Here is an 11,869-nt window from a genome sequence, read left to right on the forward strand (position 1 = left end):
TTTACCAAAATTCGCTAGACTCGGATGGTCCCGGCAGATTGGAAATTAGCAAACGTGACACCACTGTTTAAAAAAGGAGGTAGGCAGAAAGCGGGTAATTATCGGCCAGTGAGCTTAACTTCGGCAGTAGGGAAGATGCTGGAATCTATCATCAAGGAAGAAATAGCGAGGCATCTGGATGGAAATTGTCCCATTGGGTAGACGCAGCATGGGTTCATAAAGGGCAGGTCGTGCCTAACTAATTTAGTGGAATTATTTGAGGACATTAACAGTGCAGTAGATAACGGGGAGCCAATGGATGTGGTATATCTGGATTTCCAGAAAGCCTTTGACAAGGTGCCACACAAAAGGTTGCTGCATAAGATAAAAATGCATGGCATTAAGGGGAAAGTAGTAGCATGGATAGAGGATTGGTTAATTAATAGAAAGCAAAGAGTGGGGATTAATGGGTGTTTCTCTGGTTGGCAATCAGTAGCTAGTGTCCCTCAGGGGTCAGTGTTGGGCCCACAACTGTTCACAATTTACATAGATGATTTGGAGTTGGGGACCAAGGGCAATGTGTCCAAGTTTGCAGACGACACTAAGATAAGTGGTAAAGCAAAAAGTGCAGAGGATACTGGAAGTCTGCAGAGGGATTTGAATAGGCTAAGTGAATGGGCTAGGGTCTGGCAGATGGAATACAATGTTGACAAATGTGAGGTTATCCATTTTGGTAGGAATAACAGCAAAAGGAATTATTATTTAAATGATAAAATATTAAAACATGCTGCTGTGCAGAGAGACCTGGGTGTGCTAGTGCATGAGTCGCAAAAAGTTGGTTTACAGGTGCAACATGTGATTAAGAAGGCAAATGGAATTTTGTCCTTCATTGCTAGAGGAATGGAGTTTAAGACTAGGGACGTTATGCTGCAATTGTATAAGGTGTTAGTGAGGCCACACCTGGAGTATTGTGTTCAGTTTTGGTCTCCTTACCTGAGAAAGGACGTACTGGCACTGGAGGGTATGCAGAGGAGATTCACTAGTTTAATCCCAGAGCTGAAGGGGTTGGATTACGAGGAGAGGTTGAGTAGACTGGGACTGTACTTGTTGGAATTTAGAAGGATAAGGGGGGATCTTATAGAAACATATAAGATTATGAAGGGAATAGATAGGATAGATGCGGGAAGGTTGTTTCCACTGGCGGGTGAAAGCAGAACTAGGGGGCATAGCCTCAAAATAAAGGGAAGTAGATTTAGGACTGAGTTTAGGAGGAACTTCTTCACCCAAAGGGTTGTGAATCTATGGAATTCCTTGCCCAGTGAAGCAGTAGAGGCTCCCTCATTAAATGTTTTTAAGATTAAGATAGAGAGTTTTTTGAAGAATAAAGGGATTAAGGGTTATGGTGTTCGGGCCGGAAAGTGGAGCTGAGTCCACAAAAGATCAGCCATGATCTCATTGAATGGTGGAGCAGGCTCGAGGGGCCAAATGGCCTACTCCTGCTCCTAGTTCTTATGTACATATCATGTAACTTTAAACAGTATTTTGTTAACAGTAGGAGGATTCAACAAGAGCAACAGAGTGTTTTTCAGACTCTAAGATGGCTCAAGGAATTTAATGGGTGAGTAGTTGAGCCATAAAATCCAAAGATGATCTTAAAGTCAATCTCTGGTCAATGTCAAGTTAAATGATGTTAGCCAGAGCAGTGGTCATGGTAATGCAATTGGCCTTCACCTAACCTTCACCAGCCTAGTGGAGAAAATTGATTTGACCTCTAATTGCTAACCAGCACTCTCATTTGCGATACTCCATACAGTCAAATAACCTACTATACATGCTGTCAGGGCATACAAAGGAATAATGACAACTTGGATGCGGTGTTGAAGGCACTATCCTCAATGAGGGACTCACACTTCAGAGGACCCACACACAGAGAAGAAAAATTATGGTGCTTTTATTTGAATTCTAGGTTGTAAAGAGAGACTAACAGAACTAAACTTGTTTCACTGGAGGGAAAAAGAGGCAACCAAATGGAGATTGAGTTGTGAAATAATAAGAGGAAATAATTTGTATGCAAAAAAAAACAATAACTTTAGAGGTTAGGAATAAAAATATAAAGAGAAAAAAGCTTAGGTTTTCACATTTTTATAAGATTTTCAACAGATGCAACCGTAGTTATTGCACATTTGATGTTTTTGTTTCAGATTTTCATCATCTGTAGCACTTTGCCTCTTGAGATTAAGGTATTTTGTATTCAGAGTAATGGAACAGAGCGAATATTGGATAAAGCATTAACTGCCCTGCAAACAGCTTTTTAAATAAAGAACTGGCTTTCAGGTTAGAACAATTGGTAAATGGAAATAACAAAATCCTGATAATGATAATCTCACATCAAAGAAAAAACTAATCTGGCCTTATTTGAATATTGTTTGATTTATCTTTTTGCAAGGCAAACATAATCTTTACAGTGCCTTTCCTCAAGAAATCAAATGCATTGGATAGAGAATCTTGTTTGTGGAAGAAATGGGTTCAAAGCACCAAATAACTTTTCTTTGATCCAGGATTTCTTGCTTACTTTGCTTCCAAAATTTTGCATAAAATCCTTTCCTTTCCTCCATACAAAATAGGCCACTGTCCTCATTTAATCAGTTCTCCTTCCCAGGAGGATAGATACAGTAAAACTGCTTAGATTGTGGCTGCAAGGAACGTGTGCTTTGTCGTAGAAAATTATGAGGCTGTGTTAAAGGAGTAAAAATAATATTGATTACTCAAACCTAAAAATAAAATTCTACGGCAGTTTCAAAAATTCAGCAATGCCAATAACTTCAATTATCTGCTATTTATTTAAATTACTCATGTGAGAATATTGGCAAAATGCTGCTGTAAAATTGACGATGCAGTAAAAGTGAGCATTTTGCGCACTAGCTGATGGTACAGTTGAAAGCCAGGGTACAATAAGACATATATGTCAGAAATTTGCCAAACAAAAAGTGAACCTATCTGACAAATTAGAATCCAATACTGGTCAGCTTTTTATTTTCAAACTTGTCACATTATCTCAGAACATTCCAATAATGTAAATTTCTGAATCCACTCACTCCAATCAAATTTCCTGAAATCAAATATGTAATCCAAAACTTCTTCCAGCATAAAAAATTGAACAATGTTTTCTTTGAATATACTACAGATTTCTACGACAATAGTATCCAGATAAAATTCAGAATGTAATAACATCCTACTTCTCAGTGCTGTCCAAGGAAACAAAATGTATACCCATACAACCTCCAATAGGTGTTATCTTCTCTGATTTCTCACCAAACTTGTGGAAAGACACAGATACATAAAATAATAAAGTCACTGGTCCAATAATTTATTTACTCTGGAACATTATTCAGGTCAAGCATGAAAGTATTACCGAACACCGTACAAGCAAACAATTACAATAGCTAAGAATTAGTTTATCATGCAAAGTAGAAAAAATGGTCAACATGAACGGTGAGATAGGGATGACGTTCCACTGTTATTAATTGTGGGTTTTTTTACTCGGAGTTGGGCAAGTAAATAAAAATTATAAATTAACTATAAAAGTACATAGAAGCATAGAAGTTTAAATATTAATGAATTTTATCCACAGATGGCAAAGCAATTCCAGCAATATCACCATAAATTCCTCCCTCTTGATTGCAATTGTGATTTTATCCTCTAGGAAGATGTGCTATGAATAATACTATACAATGAGCGTTTTCAAACAAACAAATAAAATTCCCAAGGTTTGTTTCAAATCTCCAATGATTACAACAAACTGTATCTACTTTGCAGCATCAATATAACAAAACATTCTAAGGCATTTCACCGAGCATTAGCAAATAACATTTGGCACCAAGCCATATGAGAAGATATTAGGTCAGATGGCCAAAAGCTTCATCAAAAAGGTAGGTTTTCAGAAGCTCTTAAAGAGAGACAGCGAGGTTTAGAGGTAATTCCTGAGCTTAGGGTGAGGCAGCAGATGGCATGACCAAGAATGGTATGTTAGCATTTAGAATTAAAATAGGGGATGCGCAGGAGGCCAGAATCGGGGGAGCACAGGCATTTAAGGGTTAGAGAGCTAAAGCAGCTGAAGAGTGTGTGTGTTTAGGAGGAGGAGTGCAGAGGCCAAGGAGAAATCTGAAAACAAGGCAGAAATTTTAAAATTAAGATATTGTTCAACCAGGAGCCGCTGTGAGTGAACACAGAGGTGATGGGTGAATGGGATTTCAGTGGGAATTAGAATATGGGCAGCAGAGTTTACAGAAGGTGGAAGTTGGGAGGCCAGCCAGGAGTATGCTTGAACAATTAAGTCTAGAGATTACAAATGCATTGATGAGTGTTTTAGCAGCAGGTGATTGAGGCAGGGTGGAGTTTGTCATTGTTACAGAGGTTGCAGGAGGAAGTCTTAATGGTGATGCAAGTGTGCTTAACTTACTTCAGTCAAATGCGACACCATGGTTGTGAACAATCTGGTTCAGCCTCCAACATTTGCAAGGATAGGGATGAAGTGGCAAAGGAACGGCAAAAGAACAGAGTTTATGTTGGGGACTAAAAACAATAGCATTAGGCTTCCCAATGTTTAGTTATTTCTGCCCATCCAGTATTGGATATTGAACAATCAAACAATTTAGAAACAGAGGGGGAATGGAGAGTGGTGGTGAGGTACAGCTGGGTGGCGTCAGCGTACAATTCTGGAAATCTGTATAAGTGAGACCAGCAATCAAAAAATGAAATATGAATCAAAATCGTGAATCGATGAGCAATGTAGAAGAATTATGGTAAAGGGAAGATTATAGAAAACATAATTATTTGTTGAAATTTGGAATGAACCAAATCAAATGAATGAATTCAGGAAAGACTATAGGAAATTTTCATTTTTAAGCAAAGACATTCTATTTACTCTGTTGAATAGATCATGTTAGTTTTCAATTTGTAGAGATCCGCACAAATCTGCTAACACGAGACTAAAAAAATTAAATCTTCAATCAAGCATTTAATAAAAGGGGGTGGAGCTTGCTGCATCAGATTTCAACTTCAGTTTTGTCAATCTTTTCACCATGCTCCTTTATTAATCTGTCCATAACAGTTTCAACCTATATGACTTCCATGTCTATCCCATCAGTCGAAAAGGACATTCTTGCCTACAACTAATCCTCTTAGGTTTAGCAATCTCTTAAACAGACCAGCAGCCTCTTTTCATTGTGATTTGTACCTTTTCATTTACGAAGACTGTTTTATGCACTATAAAGTTAATCTAACTGCCAGCAGGTCCATTCTCTATCTCACCACCGTCAGACCTCCTTCCCCCTCCCATCAGTAACATATTAATTTGTTATTAGATTTCAGTGCACAGCTGGGAAAAGCAGCTAATGCACAACTCCTGCAGAAACTCAGATGATAATTGCACACCTCTGCGATTCTCCCAATCCATGAGCACACCGGAGGACCTCTGACCAGAGAAGGGCATGTAAGCCAGTCCAGGAAGGTGCTCATAACATACTTGCAAAAGCAATGCCACTTGCACAGCATCACTTCCCTAAATCTTTGAGCCATCACTAACCCATATATAGAGAAAAAAAAGGTTCAGGCTATATTTATTTCAATGTGACAAGTATCACTGCTGGATTCATACAACCATATAATGACACTAGCAACCAGCTTTGAGGCAGCCTGCTCATCTCCAGGCAACACGAAATGCCACTGTGGCAAAATGAAATGAACGCATTGCCTTCCCCATGTCAAGATCTGCAGCAATGTCAATATTCTGCAGATCATTCGCCGGGGCTCAGAATTCAACTATGCTGCTCTGATTTAAAGCTGGCAGAATGGGCAGAGTTTTATTTGGAGGCGCACAAGGCTCTCATAAAACTTAAGTAGAGGCTACAATAATTGTGTGGTGTGGTGGTGGTGGGGGAGGCGGGGGGGTGTGAAGAGAAAGGCCACAGAAAGCCATGAGGCTATATACTGGGGTAACTGGCAGCGAGCCGTGTCTCAATCTGTGAACCAACAGGCCACTTAATGGACTTTCCCTGGAGTACTTCCATCAATAATGTCGAGCCAGCAAGCCTCAAAGAGCGGATTAGTCCGGTTCTTCTTCCCATACAGGCAACTCTGGGCTCTCAATCACTACTTTCATTCCCACTAGGGGGGGGGGGGGCTGGGCTGGGGCAGAAAGGGGATTAAAAACACCCCTTCCCCGTCTCTGCTTCCACTGCCCTATAGCCTCACCTTGCGACCATCAGTGTTGGCTGTGTATATCTAGCCAGATCTCCGGGTCCGGCTCCCACTCACTCTCCTTTCTTCCTGCCTCTTGTTAACGGTCCTCAGCTCCAGCTCGCTCACTCGCTGCACACAAACGCTGCACGAGCCCATCCGGCGGGACCCCGCCCAGCCGCCTTCCCCATTGGCCGAGGCGCCGCCTGATTGACAGCCCGCGGGAACCCCGCCCACCGTCCTTCCTCATTGGCCGAGGCGCCGCCTGATTGACAGGACACGCGCGCTCCCATGTCCTGACGTGAAAGCGAGAGACTGCAGAGCAGCCAGAAGGCGAGTTGATCGAGTACGTACTCCCCCTGTAGGCTTTCCTTTCGCGCGGGGGGGGGCGGGGACTCGAGGGACTCAGACACCATGATGGTTGGACCAATTATTGCTCCATACTTATCAAAATGTTTTGCTGTGTTCATGTGCGTTAGACCACTTAACCTGTTAATAAGTTAACTTGACATTTTGTTGTACAGCTTTTTTTTTGCAAAATAAGGTCTTTCTCAGAATGGCTCTTTTGCAGTAATAAGAAATAGGAGCAGGAGTAGACTGTTGGTGTCTCATTAATTCGTTCTGTGTTCTGGCCGTGGTAAAGATGCACACAGAACATCTCGCTCTTTGACTAGTAAGATAGAATCGTAGAATTTACAGTGCAGCAGGAGGCCATTTGGCCCATTGAGTCTGCACCGACCCTTGGAAAGAGTACCCCACTTAAGCCCACACCGCCACCCTATCCCTGTAATCTAGTAACCCCACCTAACTTTTTTGGACACTAAGGGCAATTTATCATGGGCAATCCACCTAACCTGCACATCTTTGGACTGTGGGAGGAAACCGGAGCACCCGGAGGAAACCCATGCACACACGGGGACAAAATGCAGACTCCGCACAGAACAGTGGCCCAAGCCGGGAATCGAACCTGGATCCCTGGAGCTGTGAAGCACTGTGCTACTGTGCTGCCCCTGTTTATTAACAAAGTGAACACATGGAAAGATGACTAACAAACTATAATACAAACAGTAACAAAAAGTGAATTCTCCTGCAACTAGTTCTAATGCGACTGCCCTCTAGTACGACTTACTACTAACTGACAAATCTTTGGAGTCACATTGTGGATCTCTATCCCCACCTGCTCGTCAGAGGTCATATATATAACTATATACATTACCATGCATATCACCACAATTAAGAGGTGTGGGGCCTTGTGTGGTTGACCATGAACTGTTTATTAATAACCGGCAACTATATACATATCTCTAAGGTAAAGCCCTAACTAGGTAATATCTTCATGCCAACTTTTACACACCATTTTGACACACAGTCTACAATCCTGTTGACTCTACATCAGGGTTTTTCAAAGTGTATGGGTTGCAGGAGGGTGTCGGGAAGGTCGCAGAGTGATCACTCGCGGCGTTCCTGCGGTGGTAAAAATTATGGGAGAAGCGTCCAATGTCTGCTACTAGCATTTCAATTGAGAATGTCAGACACTACCTGCTATTAAATGAGAACAAAATTAGGCTGTTTGCAGTCTTCTGACCATAAGAGGCAGCAATAGTAGGTCACGTGCCCTGCACGTGCACTTGACATCAAGCGCTCTGTACCTACGTGTTTTTGGCACCATATCATAGCAAGCAAGGCAAAACGACTGTGAAGATGGATCATTTTGTTACAGGGAAGAGACGGCCAGAGACACAAATGTGCAATGTGCCTATTGGCCAGGATCTCACATCTGAATGCTGCAGAGAGCTGTTCAGGAGAATCCACGGCAGGACAGAACAGTGCTAGTGTCAGCTCCGTACAGGGCCTCGAGTGAACAACCTACAAAAAAAAACTTAACTCGGGGACTAAGGAGTATAAAGATGATTTCTTGAGGTATGGTTTTGTCAATTATGCCAATGCAAATAAGGATGCAAAGCCCATGTTTGCTTTATGCAGGGAAACACTGACAAATGAGAGGAGAAGTTTCAGATTTTGAAAGAGAAGTGGAAAAGGTGAAAAATTCATTTTGAGGTTGAGATCCCAGAGTCAATTATTAATTACAGCTGATTCCAAATGAAAAGACTAAGCTGTTGCACCTGACCTGTTGGCAGCATATTAATACATGGAAAAAGTCCAAGAGACTGTCAGCATTCTGGATCAGTATCTCCCAGGAGTATTCAGTGCTGAGTAAAACAATCATTTTGTCATTTTTGTCCATCACAACAACCTACTTGTGTGAAGTTGGATTTTCGTTCTCACAAAAATGAAGACGGTGCAACAGAACAAGCTGAACTCTGCACTTGATATGCACATTGCCCTCTCCTCCTGTGAATCTGATTGGAGTGAAAGAATGAAGACCAAGCAGGCTTCCTTTTCGCATTAATGGCAAACAAACTTGGCAAAAGTCGGCCAACATGGGTCGTGAAGGTCAACCAGCATGTGTCCTGAAGGTCGGCCAGTTGGCAAAAATGGGTCCTGGGAAAAAAGGTTAATGAGTGGTACTGTTCATTCAGCAGCCATTAACCCATACAAACCAAATTTAGACTTTTACAAATCACTAGTTACATCCTCAATCCGTTTATTAGAATTTTTGTTACTGTGTTTAAAGGATGTTTGTGAATGCTCTGGGCGGTGGGGGGGGGGCACAAATCACGTTCATATGTTTTGGTCCTGTCCAAAACTGGAGGGGTATTGGAGGGAGGTCTTCAGCGTAATCTCGAAGGTAGTGCACGTGAGACTCGAACCAGGTCCCCTAGAAACCATATTCGGGGTTTCGGGGTAGTAGCGGGCGCAGAGGCAGACCCTCGCTGATTGCCCGAAGGCGGGTCCTGTTGGGGTGGAGGTCAGTTTTCGGCTCTGTGCCTCGGCGTGGCGGGAGGGACCAGCAGGAGTTCTTAACGCTAGAGAAAGTGAAGTTCGAGTGGAGGGGAAGGATGGAAGGGCTCTACAACTCAATGGCGTTGTTTATCATGCATTTTCAAGAATTGGTTGATATCGAACATCTGGAGGGGGTGCGTTGGTGGGGGGGGGGGAGGTGGGCTTTGGCATGAATAGGTTATTGGTGATTATGTATGGGTTGATGGCGGATTCCTGATTCTTTTTCTTTTGTATTTTGTATTTAGAATGTTGGGGGCTGTTTGATGGTGGGAGTGGTAAAGGGATTGTTGGCCAGGGGATTGTCATTGTATTTGTTATTGTTGATTATTTGTTGGTGGGTGTAAATTTGACAAAGATGTGAAAAAGGAGGAGAATAAAAATATTTTTACAAAAACAGAACACAGGTATATAGAACATAGAACATACAGTGCAGAAGGAGGCCATTCGGCCCATCGAGTCTGCACTGACCCACTTAAGCTTTCACTTCCACCCTATCCCCATAACTCAATAACCCCTGCGACCCCTCCTACTCTTCAAACATTTTGAACACTAAGGGCAATTTAGCATGGCCAATCCACCTAACCTGCACGTCTTTGGACCGTGGCAAGAAACCGGAGCACCCGGAGGAAACCCACGTAGACACGGGGAGAACGTGCAGACTCCGCACAGACAGTGACCCAGCGGGGAATCGAACCTGGGACCCTGGCGCTGTGAAGCAACAGTGCTAACCACTGTGCTACTGTGCCGCCCATAAATGGACATACATTGAAAGCAAAAGAAGAATAAAGAGAAATATAGGTACATCGGTTATCTTACGTTATTTACAAGGGTTACAGCTTCTTGTTTTTGTTTTCCGGTAGGTGTTTGGTTCTGGTTGGGTCCCCGCACCCTGCCACTCTGGCCATCTGGCATGCCTCTTCCCTCATCTGCTCTTATGTCCTGTTCCAGTTGGGTTGACGTGATGCAATGTATTTTGTTATTTGCTGGGCATGGTTGGGTTCCATACCTCTTTATCCCCCCCACCATCACCCCCACATCCATCCCATAGATACATAGGATAGGAGCAGGAGGAGGCCTTTTGGCCCTTCGAGCCTGCTCCACCATTCATCACGATCATGGCTGATCATCCAACTCAATAGCCTAATCCTGCTTTCTCCCCATAGCCTTTGATCCCATTCTCCCCAAGTGCTATATCTAGCCGCCTCTTGAATATATTCAAAGTTTTGGCATCAACTACTTCCTGTAGTAATGAATTCCACAGGCTCACCTCTCTTTGTGTGAAGAAATGTCTCCTTATCTCTGTCCGCAAAATGGTTTACCCTGAATCCTCAGGCTGTGACCCCTGGTTCTGGACACACCCATCATTGGTAACATCTTCCCTGCATCTACCCTGTCTAGTCCTGTTAGAATTTTACAAGTCTCTATGAGATCCCCCCTCATTCTTCTGAACTCCAGCGAGAACAATCCCAACCTAGTCAATCTCTCCTCATATGACAGTCCCGCCATCCCTGGAATCAGTCTGGTGAACCTTCGCTGCACTCTCTCGAGAGCAAGAACATCCTTCCTCAGAGAAGGAGACCAAAACTGCTCGCAATACTCAAGTGTGGCCTCACCAAGGCACTGTATAATTGCAGCAACACATCCCTGCTTCTATACTCGAAACCTCTTGCAATGAAGGCCAACATCATTAGCCTTCTTTACCGCCTGCTGCACCTGCATGCTTACCTTCAGCGAATGGTGCACAAGGACACCCAGGTCCTGCTGCACACTCCCCTCTCCCAATTTACAACCATTCAGGTTGTAATCTGCCTTCCTGTTTTTGCTTCCAATATGAATAACCTCACAAATTATAACCCCAAATTATACTGTATCTGCCATTGGTTTACCCACTCGCCCAACCTGTCCTGATCTTGCTGTAGGACCCCTGCATCCTTGTCACAATTCATCCTCCCACCTAATTTGGCATCATCTGCAAACTTTGAGATGTTACATTTTGTTCCCTCATCCAAATCATTAATATATATTGGGAACAGCTGGGGTCCCAGCACTGATCCCTGTGGTACCCCACTAGTTACTGCCCGCCAATTTGAAAAGGACCCATTAATCCCTACCCTATGTTTCCTCTCTGCCAAGCAGTTTTCTATCCACCTCAATACATTTCCCCCAATCCCCTGCGCTTTAATTTTGCACAATAATCTCTTATGCAGGACTTTGTCAAACGCCTTCTGAAAGTCCAAATATACCTCATCGTCTGGCTCCCCCTTGTCGACTGTACTGGTTACCTCTTCAAAGAATTCCAACAGATTTGCCAAGCATGATTTTCCCTTCATAAATCCATGCTGACTCTGACTGATCCTACCACTGCTTTCTCAATGTTCTGCTATAAAGTCCTTGATAATGGATTCAAGCATTTTCCCCACTACCGATGTTAGACTTACTGGTCTATAATTCCCTGCTTTCTCTCTACCTCCCTTTTTGAATATCGGAATGATGTGAGCTACCCTCCAATCTGCAGGGACAGTTCCAGAGTCTATAGAATCCCGAAAGGTGACCACCAATGCATCCACTATTTCCAGAGCCACCTCCTTAAGCACTACCCCCCTCATTGTTTTACCGAAGCTACCCTCGCCCTTCCTTTGGCTTATTCGCTGTTGGCTACAAACAAATCTTGGAACAACTGGGTGAATGGCTACCATGTTCTGTGGAAGCCTTCTTCCGACCCCCGGATGGCAAATTGAATTTTCTCCAT

The 11,869-nt window shown here is 43.1% G+C and overlaps 1 protein-coding gene across 12 annotated transcripts in view; it reads right to left on the reverse strand.

Moving 5' to 3' along the window:
• The window catches only part of LOC140410565 (CYFIP-related Rac1 interactor A), a 380,318-nt gene extending 373,938 nt beyond the window's left edge, over nucleotides 1-6,380 (reverse strand). For 8 of the 12 annotated variants that reach the window (XM_072498818.1, XM_072498824.1, XM_072498817.1 and 5 more), the window contains exon 1: nucleotides 6,232-6,380. Coding sequence is in view for 1 of the 12 variants with exons in the window: in XM_072498812.1 (XP_072354913.1) it covers nucleotides 6,232-6,242 (11 nt within the window). In the remaining 11 variants the exon portion in view is untranslated. The remainder of the gene's footprint in view (nucleotides 1-6,231) is intronic. The other 4 variants (XM_072498819.1, XM_072498816.1, XM_072498812.1 and 1 more) reach the window with 3 other exon arrangements.
• Nucleotides 6,381-11,869: the final 5,489 nt, after the last annotated feature.

The sequence above is a fragment of the Scyliorhinus torazame genome, chromosome 4 (assembly GCF_047496885.1).
Source record: "Scyliorhinus torazame isolate Kashiwa2021f chromosome 4, sScyTor2.1, whole genome shotgun sequence".
Taxonomy (NCBI): Eukaryota; Metazoa; Chordata; class Chondrichthyes; order Carcharhiniformes; family Scyliorhinidae; genus Scyliorhinus; species Scyliorhinus torazame.